Source organism: Schistocerca americana, chromosome 2 (assembly GCF_021461395.2).
Source record: "Schistocerca americana isolate TAMUIC-IGC-003095 chromosome 2, iqSchAmer2.1, whole genome shotgun sequence".
NCBI lineage: Eukaryota > Metazoa > Arthropoda > Insecta > Orthoptera > Acrididae > Schistocerca > Schistocerca americana.
In genome coordinates, this window is record NC_060120.1 from 536746113 (window position 1) to 536761622 (window position 15510).

At 39.7% G+C, this 15510-nt stretch overlaps 1 protein-coding gene across 1 annotated transcript in view; it reads right to left on the reverse strand.

Moving 5' to 3' along the window:
- Positions 1–15510, reverse strand: part of LOC124593744 (40-kDa huntingtin-associated protein) — a 74469-nt gene that overhangs the window by 42160 nt on the left and 16799 nt on the right. The window contains exon 3 of the mRNA XM_047132078.1: positions 7330–7532. Coding sequence (XP_046988034.1) covers positions 7330–7532 — 203 coding nt within the window. The remainder of the gene's footprint in view (positions 1–7329; positions 7533–15510) is intronic.

Sequence of the window (15510 nt, forward strand, 5' to 3'; positions counted from 1 at the left end):
GACACGTGGGAGGATCAGGAGAGTTTCCTATCGAGCATGAGCCCCAGGAATTTCATAGTTTCAACGAATGGAAGGGCAACAGGCCCAAGATGTAAAGATGTTGGGAGAAACCACTTGCACCGCCAGAAATTCATACAGGCATTTCTGTCAGTGGAAAAATGAAAGCCATTGTCGATGCTCCAGGAGTAAAGAACTATCAAGACATCACTGAAGACACTGCTCAGTGGGACAGGTCTGTGAAGAACTGCAATAGATGGCAAAATCATCAACAAAAAGGGAGCCACAGATGCCTGGAGGGAGACAGGCTATTATAGGGTTAATGGTAATTGCAAAGAAGACGACATTCAGGACGGACCCCTGAGGCACACTGTTTTCCTGGATAAAGGTGTCCGACAAGGCAGAAATCACATGTACCTAGAAAAGTCAGTCTTTTAAAAATTCCTGAAGGAAACAGGGCATGCGGCCAAGGAAGCCCCACATGTAAAGAGTATGGAAGATACCATTTCTCCAGCAGGTGTCGTAGGCCTTCTCCAAATCAAAAAACACAGCCATAGTGTGCGATTTCTGCAGAAAACCAGACATGACATGGGTGGACGAAGTAACAAAATGATCAACTGCAGAACGTTGCACTCTAAATCCACGATGTGCATTCGTTTGTAAATTTTCCAACTCAAGCCACCATACCAGCCAGGCATAAACCATACATTCCATCACTTTGTAAACACAGCTCGTGACAGAGATGGGGCTGTAGCTAGAAGGGAGGTTTGTGTCCTTACTGGGCTTAGATATGGGTATGACGGTGGCTTCACGCCAAAGTCCGGGAAATGTGCCCTCTGCCCAGCTGCTCTACTGCAGTAAGTTTCACAAGCTTTGCATAGAACTTCGCAATAGTACCTTTGTGTACACTGATGGCTCCCGGACTGACCATGGGGTCAGGTGTGCCTTCATCATTGGCGCCTGTATTTTTTGATATCAGCTTCTGGCACACTGCTTAGTATTCACAGCCGAGCTCTTCGCCCTGTATCAGGCCACAGAGTACATCCGGTAACACAGATTTTTCAATTGTGTCCTCTGTCCAGACTCACTCAGCACCCTTCAAAGTCTATGTGCTCTGTACGTGTTAAGCAGAAAGTGCTTGCCCGCAAGTGAAAGGTGCTGCAACATCTGAATAAGGTCAGCGTCTGGCCCTGGGGTGGAGGATCAAAATGAACTGAGAGCATGATCTAGCTCCCTCATAGTAAAGGCAGCATTGTAGCATTCATGATTCTGAGAAGAGAACGGTATCACCTGAGCTCTTCCACTCATTTCCAAAGGAGGAAGGTAGGGTGACAGTGGGAAGAGCTCGAAACTTCTGCAAAATGGCAGCCCAAGGTATTGGAAATAGCAATAGGGTCTACAATAACATCGTCTGCTACTGTCGGGATGGAGATTGGCGAATGGATCTTGGTCCTAGCTGAGCGCTGCTACCTTGACACTGGGCGATTTCACAACCTCAGAGCTGAATTGGAGCAGTCTAGCATAAATAACACCAAGGGAAGAATTCAAAATTCTATGGGGCTCGACACGAACTGGGTAGCTGTGGAGAAGCGAGGCAGCAAGCAGTTGTTGTGCTTGAGACTCAGAAGTAGTCTCCAAAAGCAAAGTGCCATTCCGTAAATGAGTGCATGATTTCACAGGGCCAGCAACTGCATTGACACTTTTCTGAACAATAAATGAGATTTACTGTAGCGAAGGACTGAGTGTCTTCAGTGCGTGAGACCACGAGGAACCGTGATGTAGCAGGAAGGGTCTTTGAATCGTTAGCCTGCTTATGTTTATGTTTCAAAGATGTTGATTGTGAAGATGACTGACTCATTGTAAGAAAATCCCCCATCATTGCCAGCATCTCCGATGGCGCACTCCTTCCAAATGGAGGCCCCTTCACAAGGGGGCGCACCCACCTTAGGTGATTGTTCACACCTCAGGTCACACCTCCTGAACACCTGACAGAGGGACCAATTGGCAATTTGGGAAAGTTCCAGCTCAGGCAATCACCCTTCCCTGGGCCTGGCCTGTACCAGGGGGTACGTGCGAACCCCTACTGTCGACCCAAGGAGGGGAATTACACGTTACCCAGTCACCTGTTACGCATTAGATGCATGGACTGGCCTTCAGGAGTGCACAGGGAGGAAGAAGAAAAAGAGGAACCTCAAATGCCAAAGCAGAGGAACAAGAGGAAAAGGGAAACAAAGAAAGGAAAAGGGAGCGAAAAACAATGGTGAGACTGTTCTTCTGTCAGTGGCAGAAAAAGCAGAACATTTCTAATAACATTCCAGACATGTTCCCCACTGGAGGGGGAAAAAGAATAGCAAGAGGATAGACATGCAACATGGAAGGAAAAAAAATAATGCAAAGGCTGGAGCCCCATGGTAGCCAACCACGAACCTGCCAAAAAGTGGCGAGCCTGTTGGGGGGAGGGGGGGGGGGGGGTTAAACTGTGTGAACCACTCATAATACTGAGTACAGCTTAAGCACTTATCACCATAGGCTTCCTGGATCGTTTGATGTGTCTCTGTAAAGGTTTTCTGGAGTTTCATGTAAAATTTAATGCAGAAGCATTGCTCCTCTAATCTGCCATATCGACATTCGCAACCTGTGCGACACAATGTTATACTCAATACAGCAGTGAACAATATCTAACAGACACACAACAATGAAACTTCCTACAGTTACACATTAAACACAGGTGTGTGCAGGGATCCAGAGCGCATTTCATTTCTGACACACCTCCGGTGTGAAATTACGGATGTTCTGGAATTTTTTGAACAGACCATGTATATCCGCCAACACCGGGCAAGTGACTTTCAATCAAAATATCTTCCCTGTATGGGAATATAAATAATGGATAGACAGGTGCAGGTTGTAGATACATGTTTGATGACATACAGAAGTTCGAGTCTGACCACAAAGTGTGCTTGGATGGCCTAATGATAAGGCAATCACTCGCGAGAAGCGGCAAATCATGGTTCAAGACCCAGTTTGGCACAAATTTTCACCGTCGTTATACAGCTGATGATTGTCCATATTCACAATTGTGAATACATTTCATTTATTTTTAATTTTATTTGGAAAACATTTATTAAAATAACGTCATTAAATTAATGTTACTAGATTGTGTAGAGAGTTGGTCTATACGTGGATACCTGACAGTCGTGAAATTAGCATACAAATACAATCTAGTGTGATGCAGTATATTGCAATTGCAACAAGTTTAATGTGTGATAGCAGTGAAAGTATTAGCAAATACCAAACCCATGAAATTTATAAAGGCCATCCATAACCGTCAGTGGAACACATCAAATTATTTCACTTCAAATTTTACCTGCAAACATTTTTCATCTCCCGCCTTCTACTTCCTTCCCTCCTAATCACTATCCTATCATCATCATTCTGTGACTTGGTGATTCAGGAAGTTATTTACTCAAGAAGTTATATTGTCCTTACGGTACTTATAACTGTCCACAAACCTAGACCTCGGGCAATCCATCACGCTATTACTAGGTGTGTCTTCTATTTCACAAAACACAAATAAAATGCTTGAGTGAGGGACAATCTAGTGTAATACTACCAAGATTATTAATATAATGTAATACTGTCATCAGATGTATGCAAGACACAACTTCCCAATTATTTGCTAACCAAAGGAGAGAATCATTTACTTTCAAGTGCATGTAATGTAGCAAATTACAATACTACATTTTATTGGCAGAACACTTAAAAGGAGCAACAAATCTACTAAAGAGATTGCCTACACTGCGCTTGTCCATCTTCTTTTGGAATACCACTGCACAGTGTGGGATCCTTACCAGATACAATTGATGGTGTACACCGAGAAAGTTCAAAGAAGAACAGCAAATTTTGTATTATCGAGAAATAGGAGAGACAGTATCACTGACATGATACAGGATTTGGGGATGCACATCATTAAAATAAATGGGTCTTTCGTTGTGGTGGAATCTTCTCGCGAAATTTCAACCATCAGCTTTCTCCTCCAAATGTGAAAATATTTTATTGACATCAACCTACAAAGGCAGAAATGATCATCATAATAAAATAAGGGAATAAGAGCTCACATGGAAAGATAATAGGTATTTTATTTTTCCATGTGCTGTATTGTGAAGGTGGTTTGATTAACCCTATGCCATAGGTGTATCAAGTATAGGAGCTCATATTATCTGCACACTATGGAACTCGTTAAAGTACATTATGTATTGCAGTATCAATTATGTACATTGCTGTAACAGCTAAATTTCATTACATTAACTAAAAACTATGTTAACTTCAAAACATGACATTCATGAAATCAATACAAACTTTTACATAAATTGCACATTTGTCAATCACAAATAACATAGAATTTTTGGTTCTCTAGGCGTGTATAGCCAATACAGTTGAAGTTTTTTAATTAAAATGTCCAAATTAATCCCCGATTACTCATTAAATAAATAAAATGAAACAGTAAACTTAGTAACTCAAAAAGTTATTTATGGCATAAATCTACTACAATGGAAATTCAATGAAACAATTATTGTGATAATTTGTCACATTTTATACTTGATGTTGCCATACCTGGAAGAGATGCATTTTTGATCAATTGATGTACATTATGTAAGCATCCAATGCTTCAAAAATTTTTCAACCTATTTTCATGTTGCAAGATTGTAGGAAATCACATACCTCTATTATCCTGTCTTGTACCTTGCAGTATCTCCTGTGAAGGTAGTAGCCACTATCGAAACTGATGGAGAATAAATAAAATTGAACTGCTGTTGGTACAAAAAATGATTTTCTTGCAAATAAAATTACAGCTGATCTAAACCTAAAGCTTCCATGCCTCAACAAGTTGACAGTTTGCTCAGAAGGCTGTACTTCCCAATTTCAAAACAAGTATACCATATTCAATTTGTGTTTGATGGAGAAAGTATCTGAAGTGGATACAGACTTGTTATTCTACGCCAAATCTCATGTTAAAGGTGCGGCAGATGCTATTGATAGTGCAATTGCAAGGTGTGTGGAACAAGGTGAAATTTTAAGTCAAAACTTTTTAAAATATTTTTATGACATTTGTGCTGAAAATGGAGAAGCCAGTATGATGTTTCTGAAACTCGTTTTGAAAGGTAAGAATATATTCATACCACATGAAAGTGACATTTCTTTTGTTAAAACTAAACAAGCTTTAAAACTAATGAATGAGCAAAGACTATTCAAAAAGACAATACATATTACTACAGATTTGTCTAAAATTGACCTCGATCTCTGATTGCAAGTTAACTAATCCTAATTTTCAACAGAAAAACCTAACAAAAAATTATAAAATTGTTAAAGTATTCAAACTGTATAATTTGTGTGTAGTTTCTGTTAAGTATCAAATCTACATTAAGAATGCCAGAATTTGCACAAGTCTTGTACAGAACCAACAGTGTCCCACACATCTTGAGTATTTAATACTTATCTAGGCAAAATTTAAAGTTTTGGGTTGAACTTTCATGAATAAAGTATTTCACTCTTCATGTGCATGTATTTAAAAAAAAAGTTGGAGGGAGGGAGGGGTGGCAGGTTAGTAATTCAACTACATTCACACAATTTCTGGAATCTATAAATTCATGTGCAGTGTAAGAAATTTTTAATCTCCCATACAGAACCTTTAATTTTCCAGCTTAAATACAATTTAAGATAGGAAGTTCTTTCATGAATTATCTCTGTCTGAATGCACTATTCATCATTTAGAACAGGGCTTCACAGGAAATGGACTCTGTGAGCATATGCCTGTGAGCAACAACCACTGTATCTCCCTCCATCATCATACGGAACAGGCAGAAGATCTGTGACAAGACTTTCTAAATGAGGAACTCGATCCTGAAGGAAATACTTGGAGAAATCTAAACTGTCTTAATGTTACCTGTCACATTACAGATCAATTACTTCTAGTTACAATTCAGCATGAATTGGGTACTGGAAGCTTTTTCATTTTCCCTTTCAGTTGGACTACGAATCCTGTTTCATTTCCCCGACATGGTTGACCTTACACACACGCACAAACTAATAAATTCCATGAAAAACTCACATTTTTTTACATTTCCTTCAACAGTGCTAAGAAAGTCAAATCTAGTTCTGTGCCAGTGATGTCTACACTTTCACAGACCTGTAAAGAATGCACAATAAACTCCAAACAACGATTTTCCAAGCTAGCTCTTAACATTATCTGCCATAGCCTATGTGAGACATGATTTTCGTGTTTTATAACGGCACCAAATGAACTGTTCTACCTGAAATGGACATAAATGTTCAGCTGCAACTACCCATTTTTTTGTGTAAAAAGATCTCATTCTGCAAATCGAAATGTGAAGACAGTGTTGGTGTTACATAATGCTGACTCGCCATTTCTGCTACTAGGGAGAACTGCTATCAAAACTGACTCTACCCTATTTCAGAGTTGGTGCCTCTCCCGTGTTGTTGCCACTGCAGTTTGCACACTCATTCCCCCTTATCACCACCATGCAGCAAGTACTCGTGAGCAAGAGCCTGAGCAGGTGCAAGTGCTCATGCTCGTGCCCGTGCTCAATATAAACGAGTTGTTAAGCCCTGATTCCGATGAAGTTATGTACCTCATCAAATATGAGTGTGACTGCCATGTACGACACTTGGAATGGCTCATTCTACATCCCTGAAGATTCTCCTTAATGAAGGGATCTACAGAAGATGATTATGTGAATGAATTTTCATTTCCACTACTAGTGTTCTAATTCACTATTTTAATCATAGTTCTTTAATGATATACAGATGTGGTTCAAGTATTTATTGTCTGTCATTACAAATTTACTCCATGTTTCAGCAATGAGTGTCATTGTGATCTTACAGAAAAATACACGTGGAAATTAACATATCTGTTGTTTTTATATGGTATCACTACTAATTACATTTATAACAGTGAGGTGGGTGTCTAAGGAATGTCTCTGTACAGGAGCTCCCACTGAAAAAATTTGAGAAATTCTGGTACACATGTATCAGACATTTTACATAAACATCTAAAAAAAAATCAGGTATGAAATTCACGTGAAAACACTAAATTGAGAGAGAATGGCATATGGATTATTAAGCAAATATAAGGTAATCTTACTTATATACAGTTTAACTTTTAGGTCGGTCAGTCACAATACATAGGCAAACAATAAAAATCTGTAAAAATAATCTGAACAGTTAGCAACTGATAAAAAAAACTTATTTGCTAATATGTGACAATAAACTTAGCTGAACGACTTTTTTCTGTGGAGATGACTGATGTGTAAGTACCTGCAGGTAATCAGCACCAGGACCAGTACAGCCTAGAGATGCTGCTTTGGTTTCTGCTGACAGGAATTGCCTGGCAGCACGTACCAGAGCCCAGGCTTCTGCAGGATTGTTCCCCAATGAACCTTCACATCTAGCAGCTGCAGCCCAGCACAAGCCAGCATACTGAGGGAGTTCTTCTCGTTCGCATCTTAATGCCAAAGCACCTTTACAAAATAACAGCCATGATCAGAGTGCGCAGCTTGAAAATAAAAAACACCTTTAAATTACGACGACATCAGTGTTAATTTGTACTGTTTTCCCTTTAATGTATTGACTATACATTATCTTTGACTTATTATAATGATTTCAGACCTACTTTCAAATTTTCTCTATTATGTTCTTAAATGTTTCTGTACGAAGATGATTCAGGAGTACCGCCCAGTTAAAACTTGCCCCTCTGACTCCTCTCAACAGTAACATACCAAAGATCCCCCAAACAATCAAATGGTGTAGTGGTTGAAGAAAGAACAGGTCATACTCATCATCTGCAAGAAGAGTTGATAACTGACCCACAGAACTACAGTTCAGTGTCACTTGTATCCATCATTTGTAGATTCTTAAAAATATCCCAAGCTCAAACATAATGAGATGTCTGAAATAGAATGAATAAACAACAATCATATCAAAGCTAACTCACATTTTTATCACATGACATCCTGAAAGCAATGAATGTAGGCAGACTGGTAGATGGAATACTTCTTGACTTCAAAAAAATTGACTTGGTACCACAGCAGCATTTATTGATGAAACTATCCAACTAAATTTGTGAGCAGGTTAAGGAATTTGTGGTAGGGAGGAAGTAGTATTACCTTCGATGGAGAGTCATCAACAGAAATACAAGTAACTTTCAGTATGTTGAGTCTTTTGCTGGTCATACAGCCAAGTAAAAAAATCCATGAAATTCTCACATTTATTTACATATACAAGCTGACTTACATATTTTGCTTTGCAACAATGACAAAAATGAATTTGTGACAATATAACGTAATTGGATAATCTCCTGCTGCCACTATCCAGTTACACTTTATTTTCCTTTGTGTGAGACCACGGGTGCCACATAGATCCAATTAGAAATTCTACATTCTAACATTCTACAATTCCAGTTGTGTCTTTTCACATAATCTTTCACTGATTGTGTCAATATCCAAGTGTATCACAATACAATGTGCGTTTTCAAACATCTGCGATTGCTGCAAATAACTCTTGCTGTATCGTCAGTTGTCAGCTTCACTTGTGCATTTTAGAAACTTTTGGCTACAGCATCCTCATTCAAAACCAATCATTTATGTCAGAAAGCTATATTTTTGAGGACTTTCAGATGCTTGCAAACATCTATTATCCAGAATTTCTGTAAATTATGAGTGTAGTGCATAGTCTATTTCACAAGTAAATTGGTGTTTGTGATTTACAGTTACTTCAAGTAACTAACTTATGTTACATTAGTTTTATCTTTTAATATGAGTGTATTTTGTCTGTATTTGTCATAGATTAATGCTATTGTCAAGTTTGTTAGTGATAATAACCCAAAAAACAAATCAGTGAAACAGTAAATTCTATACAAAGTTTTTCTGTTATCATAATACTGTAGATATCTCATTTTGGCTGCTAATCGCTTCAGTCCTAAAACACTATTGGTAATAGTTGTAGCACATCAAACTCATAAACTAAATTAAATGACAATTAACGAACTCAGTTTAAAGTTATTTGTTTACTGTTCTGTAAAATATTGCACAGGCACAATGCATGTCCACTGTGCAGGCTGATATTGGGCCAAGGGATGAGTTAGTTGCTATTTGTAAGCAATTCAAAACTGCCCTGACTACTCCCAAGTGATTGGAAGCTGGGTGTGTTGGGAGGGTTACCGAATATCAGGTAAAGATATTAAAGTTACTTCAAGTATTCTCTCTCGTGTGGATACCGTCTCTTCTGCAGCAAATACAGAACCCATCACTACTCATCCACTTGGCTGTGAGTGGAGTGTCAGTGGTAGGTATAGATCATTCTGTTCACAGAAGACAATGTTTACAGAGTATGCAGGGTGTTAGCTCATCCTTATAACCAACAAGTTCCAGTTACTGTCTTCCACTGAAACAAAAACTGAGCTAGTGAGACTCACTTCAGCTGTTGGGGAAACGTACTATCTCTCATGTCAAGGGGAGGGAAACACAAAAGGGTAGGGGTCTATTCATTACCAGAGCTTAAAACATGGCAAACAGTGGTACCCCTCAGCAAAACTGTATCAAAGGATGGGAAGGAACACTGTACAGTCAGTGTGTTTGCCTGGGGGTCTCATTACCTATTTATTTATTTACTTATCTACAAAGGGCTTTCAAAAAGTTTTGCAGTCATCTCTAATTTTTTTATTTTTTTGCAGGGGAAGAACGAAATTTTTTGTGAACATACTTGGAACACTTAGCTACAAGTTGGTATATAAAAGCATTTTCTTTTATTTACATGTGAGCCGTAATGGACGGTGAAGTAGAAGTAAGGTTGCAACAATGGTTGGTGATGGAATTCCTCTTCAAGACCGGCAATGACTCTGCCACATCAATTCACAGGAAGTTGCTCCCTGTTTATGTGGAGGACACAGTGGATCGTAGCAGTATCCAGCTATGGTTGCAGAGGTTTAAAGAAAGTGATTTCGCTGTACTGGACAATTTACGATGCGGCAGACCATCGACAGCAGTGAGTGATGTGAATGAGGGGACCCAGGATGAAACACGGTTGTTTTTATTCGAACCAGATAGCAAAAACCAATCCATGGATTGGTGTCATCTGGGTTCCGCTCAGAAGAAGAAACCAAGACTTTCACGAACAGTAGGCTGAAAGGTGATGGTCTCCTTCTTCTGGGATCAGTGTGGTATAATTTTCATTGACTTTTTGGAACCTGGCTCCACAATTAACTGGGACCATTAATGTTTGTCATTGGACAAGCTGCAACGTGCCATCAAGACCCACAGACCACAGCTTCAGGGTCAGCTCATCAGACTACACTATGACAATGCCAAACCCCACACATCCCTTATGATGCAGGAGAAAATCAGAAAAATGGGTTGGAAACTTGTTCCTTATCCTCTCCACAGTCCGGACTTGGCTGATTTTTAGCTCTTTGGTCGTCTGAAGACCTACCTACACAGTAAAACATGGGATAGTGAGGAAGACCTTATTTCCTGTGTCAAGCAATGGTGTAAAAGAATCCCCAGAATTTCACCAAAGTGCATTTACATTGTGCAAAGAATGTTGGACCAGATGCATCACAGCTGATGGAGGCTACATTAAGTAGGCTCGATGTACAGCTAAATGTTCCAAATTGTTCACAGAAAACTTCATTCTCCTCCAACAAAAAATTAAAAAAAAAAATTAGAGATGACTGTGCAAAATTTTTTGAATGCCCTTTGCAGTGCTTATTTAGCCTGGCCAGATAAAACTTACTAAAGAAGCTATTCCAGCTGCCATTGTGGGAACAAGGTGCAACCAACTGCAGATGGCGCATGTTGGGACAGATGATTCCTATTGTCTGGGTTCGAAGATCACATTTGGATCACTCCAAAACTGGCTGAGAAGACTAAGAACATCTGATGAGCTCTTGGAGTTTCAGTACAGCTCACAATTTGCAGCACTTCCCCCACAACAGATCATTGCTCCCTGGTTTTGAGTTGAGCAGAAGGCTTGAACCAGAGACTGTGGAGGCTCTGTGACAAGCTAGGCTGTCACTTCCTGGATTTGTGCCACAGGGTCGAGAACTGTGAAGTGCCCTTAAAAGGGTCAAGTGTGCAGCAAACATAAGAAACTGCCACCAAAGTGTGAAGCACAGACCTTGCTGTTGGTGCGGAGTGGGAAGGCTTGCATTCCTCAGAGATACAGGTAGCTGCACTGTAGGTGCAACCACAACAGAGAGGCTTCTGTTGAGAGGCCAGACAAACATGTGGTTCCTGAGGAGGGCAGCAGCCTTTTCAGTGGTTGCAGAGGCAACAGTCTGGATGATTGATTGATTTGGCCTTGTAACATCAACCACAATGGTCTTGCTGCACTGTGCTGGTACTGTGAACAGCTGAAAGCAAGGGAAACTACACGCATAATTTTTCCCATGGGTATTTGGCTCTACTGTATGGTTAAATGGCAGTGGTATCTTCATGGGTAAAATATTCCGGAGGTAAAATAGTCCCCTATTTGAATCTCCGGGCAAGGACTACACAGGAGGATGTCAGTAACAGAAGAAACAAAACTGGCATTCTATGGATCGGAGCATGGAATGTCAGCTCCCTTAATCAGGCAGACAGGTTAGAAAATTTAAAAAGGGAAACGGATAAGATAATGTTAGATATCGTGGGAGTTAGTGAAGTTCGGTGACAGGAGGAGGAGGAGGATATTAGTGTTTAACGTCCCGTCGACAACGAGGTCATTAGAGACGGAGCGCAAGCTCGGGTGAGGGAAGGATGGGGAAGGAAATCGGCCGTGCCCTTTCAAAGGAACCATCCCGGCATTTGCCTGAAGTGATTTAGGGAAATCACGGAAAACCTAAATCAGGATGGCCGGAGACGGGATTGAACCGTCGTCCTCCCGAATGCGAGTCCAGTGTGCTAACGACTGCGCCACCTCGCTCGGTGTGACAGGAGGAATAGGAATTCTGGTCAGGTGAATACAGGGTTATAAATACAAAATCAAATATGGATAATGCAGGAGTAGGTTCAATAACGAATAAAAAATATGAATTTGGATAAGCTACTATGAAATGTATAGCGAATGCGTTATCGTAGCCAAGATAAACACGAAGCCTACACCCAGCACAGTAGTACAAATTGTTTATACCCCAACTAGCTCAGCAGATGATGAAGTGATAGAAAAAATGGACAAGGAGGTACAATAAATTACTCGGATAGTTAAGGGAGACAAAAATTTAGTAGTCATCACGGACTGGAATTCAATAGCAGAAAAAGGAAGAGAACATAAAACAGTAGGTGAATATGGACTGGGAGAAAGGAATGAAAGAGGAAGCCACCTAGTACAATTTTGCACAGACCATAATTTAATCATAGTGAACACTTGGTTTAAGAATCATAAAAGAAGGCTGTATACGTCGAAGAGACCTGGCGACACCAGAAGGTTACAGATTGATTACATAATGGTACGACAGAGATTTTGGAAACCTATTTTAAGTTGTAAGACATTTCCAGGGACAGATGTGGACTCTGACCACAATTTATTGTTTATGAACTGTGGACTAAAACTGAAGAAACTGTAAAAAGGTAGGGATTTAAAGAGATGGAATCTGAATAAACTGAAAGGGCCAAATCTTGTACAGAAATTCAGAGGGAGCATTAGTGAATGATTGTCAAGAACAGGGAAAAGCAATACAGTAGAAGAAGAATGGGAGCTTTGAGGGATGAAATAGTCAAGGCAGCAGAGGATCAAGTAGGTAAAAACAGGAGGGGCAGAAGAAATCCTTATAACACAAGATATATTAAATTTAATTGACGAGAGGAGAAAATATAAAGATGCAGTAAATGGTGCATGCAAAAGGGAATACAAACGCCTAAAAAAAAGAGAATGACAGGAAGTGCAAAATGGCTACACAGGAGTGGCTGGAGGACAAAGTGTGTATCACTAGGGGATGCTGCCTACAAGAAAATTAAAGAATAAAGAAACCTTTGGAAAAAAGAGGACCATCAGTATGAAATCAAGAGCTCATATGGCAAGCCAGTCCTACGCAAAGAAGAGAAAGCAGAAATGTGGAAGGAGTATATAGAGGGACTATACAAGGGATATGTACTTTGGGGCAATATTATGGAAATGGAAGAGGACACAGGTGAAGACGAGATGGGAGATATGGTACTGCATGAAGAATTTGACAGAGCATTGAAAGACCTAACTCAATACAAGGCCTCAGGAGAAGACAGCATTCCGTTAGATCTACTGATGACCTTGGGACAGCAAGCCATGACAGAACTCTTCAATATGGTGAGCAAGGTGTATAAGATAGGCAGAATACCTTCAGACTTCAAGAATAATATTATAATTCCAAGTCCAAAGAAAGCAGGTGTCAACCTATCAGTTTAATAAATCACAGTTGCAAAACCTTAACAAGGATTCTTTACAGAAGAATGGAAAAACTAGTAGAAGCCAACCTCAGCTAACATCAGCTTGAATTCCAAAGAAATGTGGGAATTTGCGAGGCAATACTGACCCTATGACTACTCACAGAAGATAGGTTGAGGAAAGTAAACTTACATCTATAGCATTTTTAGACTTAGAGAAAGCTTTTGACAATGTTGACTGGAATACTCTCTTTCAAATTCTGTTGGTGGCAGGTGTAAAATACAGCAAGCGAAAGGCTATTTAGAATTTGTATAGAAACCAGATGGCAGTTATAAGAGTAGAGAGGGATGAAAGGGAACCAGTAGTTGAAAAAGGAGTGAGACAGGTTTGTAGCTTATCCCTGATGTTACTCAATCTGTATATAGAGCAGGTAGTAAACGAATAAAAAAGAAAAGTTTGGAGTAGATGTTAAAGTCCAGTGAGAAAAAGTAAAAACTTTTCAGGTTTGCCAATGATATTTTAATTCTGTCAGAGACAGTGAAGGACTTGGAAGAGTGGCTGAAAGGAAAGGACAGTGTCTTGAAAGGTGGATGTAAGATGAACATCAACAAAAGCAAAACAAAGATAATGGAATGTAATCAAATTAAATCATGTGATGCTGAGGGAATCAGATTAGAAAATGAGATCCTTAAAGTAGCAGATGGGTTTTGCTATTTGGGTGACAAAATAACTTATGACGGTCAAAGTAGAGAGGATATAAAATTTAGACAGGCAATGGCAAGAAAAGTGTTTCTGAAGAGGAGGAATTTGTTAAAATTGAGTATAGATTCAAGTGTCAGGAAGTCTTTTCTGAAACTATTTGTATGGAGTGTATGGAAGTGAAACATGGACGACAAACAGTTTAGAAAAGAGGGGAATAGAAGCTTTTGAATAGTGGTGCTACAGATGATTAGATGAGTAGATCAAATAACGTAATGATGAGGTACTGAATAGAATTGGGGAGAAAAGAAATTTGTGGCACAACCTGATTGAAGGGATCGATTGGTAGGATACATTCCGAGACATCAAGAGATCACCAATTTAGTACTGGAGGGGAGGGGAGTGTGTGTGTGTGTGTGTGTGTGTGTGTGTGTGTGTGTGTGTGTGTGTGTGTGTGTGGGAGGGGGGGGGGGGGGGTAAAAACTGCAGAGGGAGGCAAAGAAACAAACATAGTAAGCAGATTCGGAAGTATGTGGGTTGCAGTAGTTATTCAGAGATGAAGAAGCTTGCACAGGATGGAGTAGCATGGAGAGGTGCATCAAACCAGTCTTTGAACTGAAGACCACAACAATAACAGATAAATGGAAACAGAGGTGGTGTATTTGACGTAGTAGACAAGAAAGTCAAAACCTCTGAGTCAGAAGTTGTAGCTGCATGTGAGACTGTTTGTACCACACTCAGCATCAGAGTTGGATGTAAAACTATGACCGGGTCCTCTTATCGACCACCTGACTCATCTTGTGATGTGTCTGAAAAGTTTGGAGAAAACTGCACGTCTGTAATATGTATGTACGCCTACCATATTGTAATCATTGGAGGAGACTTCCATCATCCAACAATCAATTGGGATAGTTACAGTTTTGTTAGTGACATCATGTAAAACATTACTAAATGTCTTCTCTGAAAACTACGTAGGGCAAATAGTTCAGAACCTCAAACATGATTTTAAAAACTGGATATAATGGCAACAAGAGACATGACCTTTTTGAGAATGTCCACATAGAAACATATCAGTGACCTCAGGCAGTTACAGTAACAATGATACCTAAGAACAAAGAACAGTTAAAACAAGTAGTTTTTTTTGTCCAGTAAATTATATAAAGAAGCAATAGTGGCATACCTCAGTGAGGAATCTGAAACTTTTAGCTCAGGAGCTATGGCTCAAGTCTAAAAGAATAGTTTACTTTACCATGCAATGGATAGATATGCACTCGACAGAACAGTTCGCAAATGGAAGGGACCTCCATGGTATCCAGTCACTGTAAAGAAACTTCTAAAGTAACAGATTACTGCACAATAGCTGTAAAGCAAAGTATAGTGCTACAGATAGGGGGATGCTATATGAAA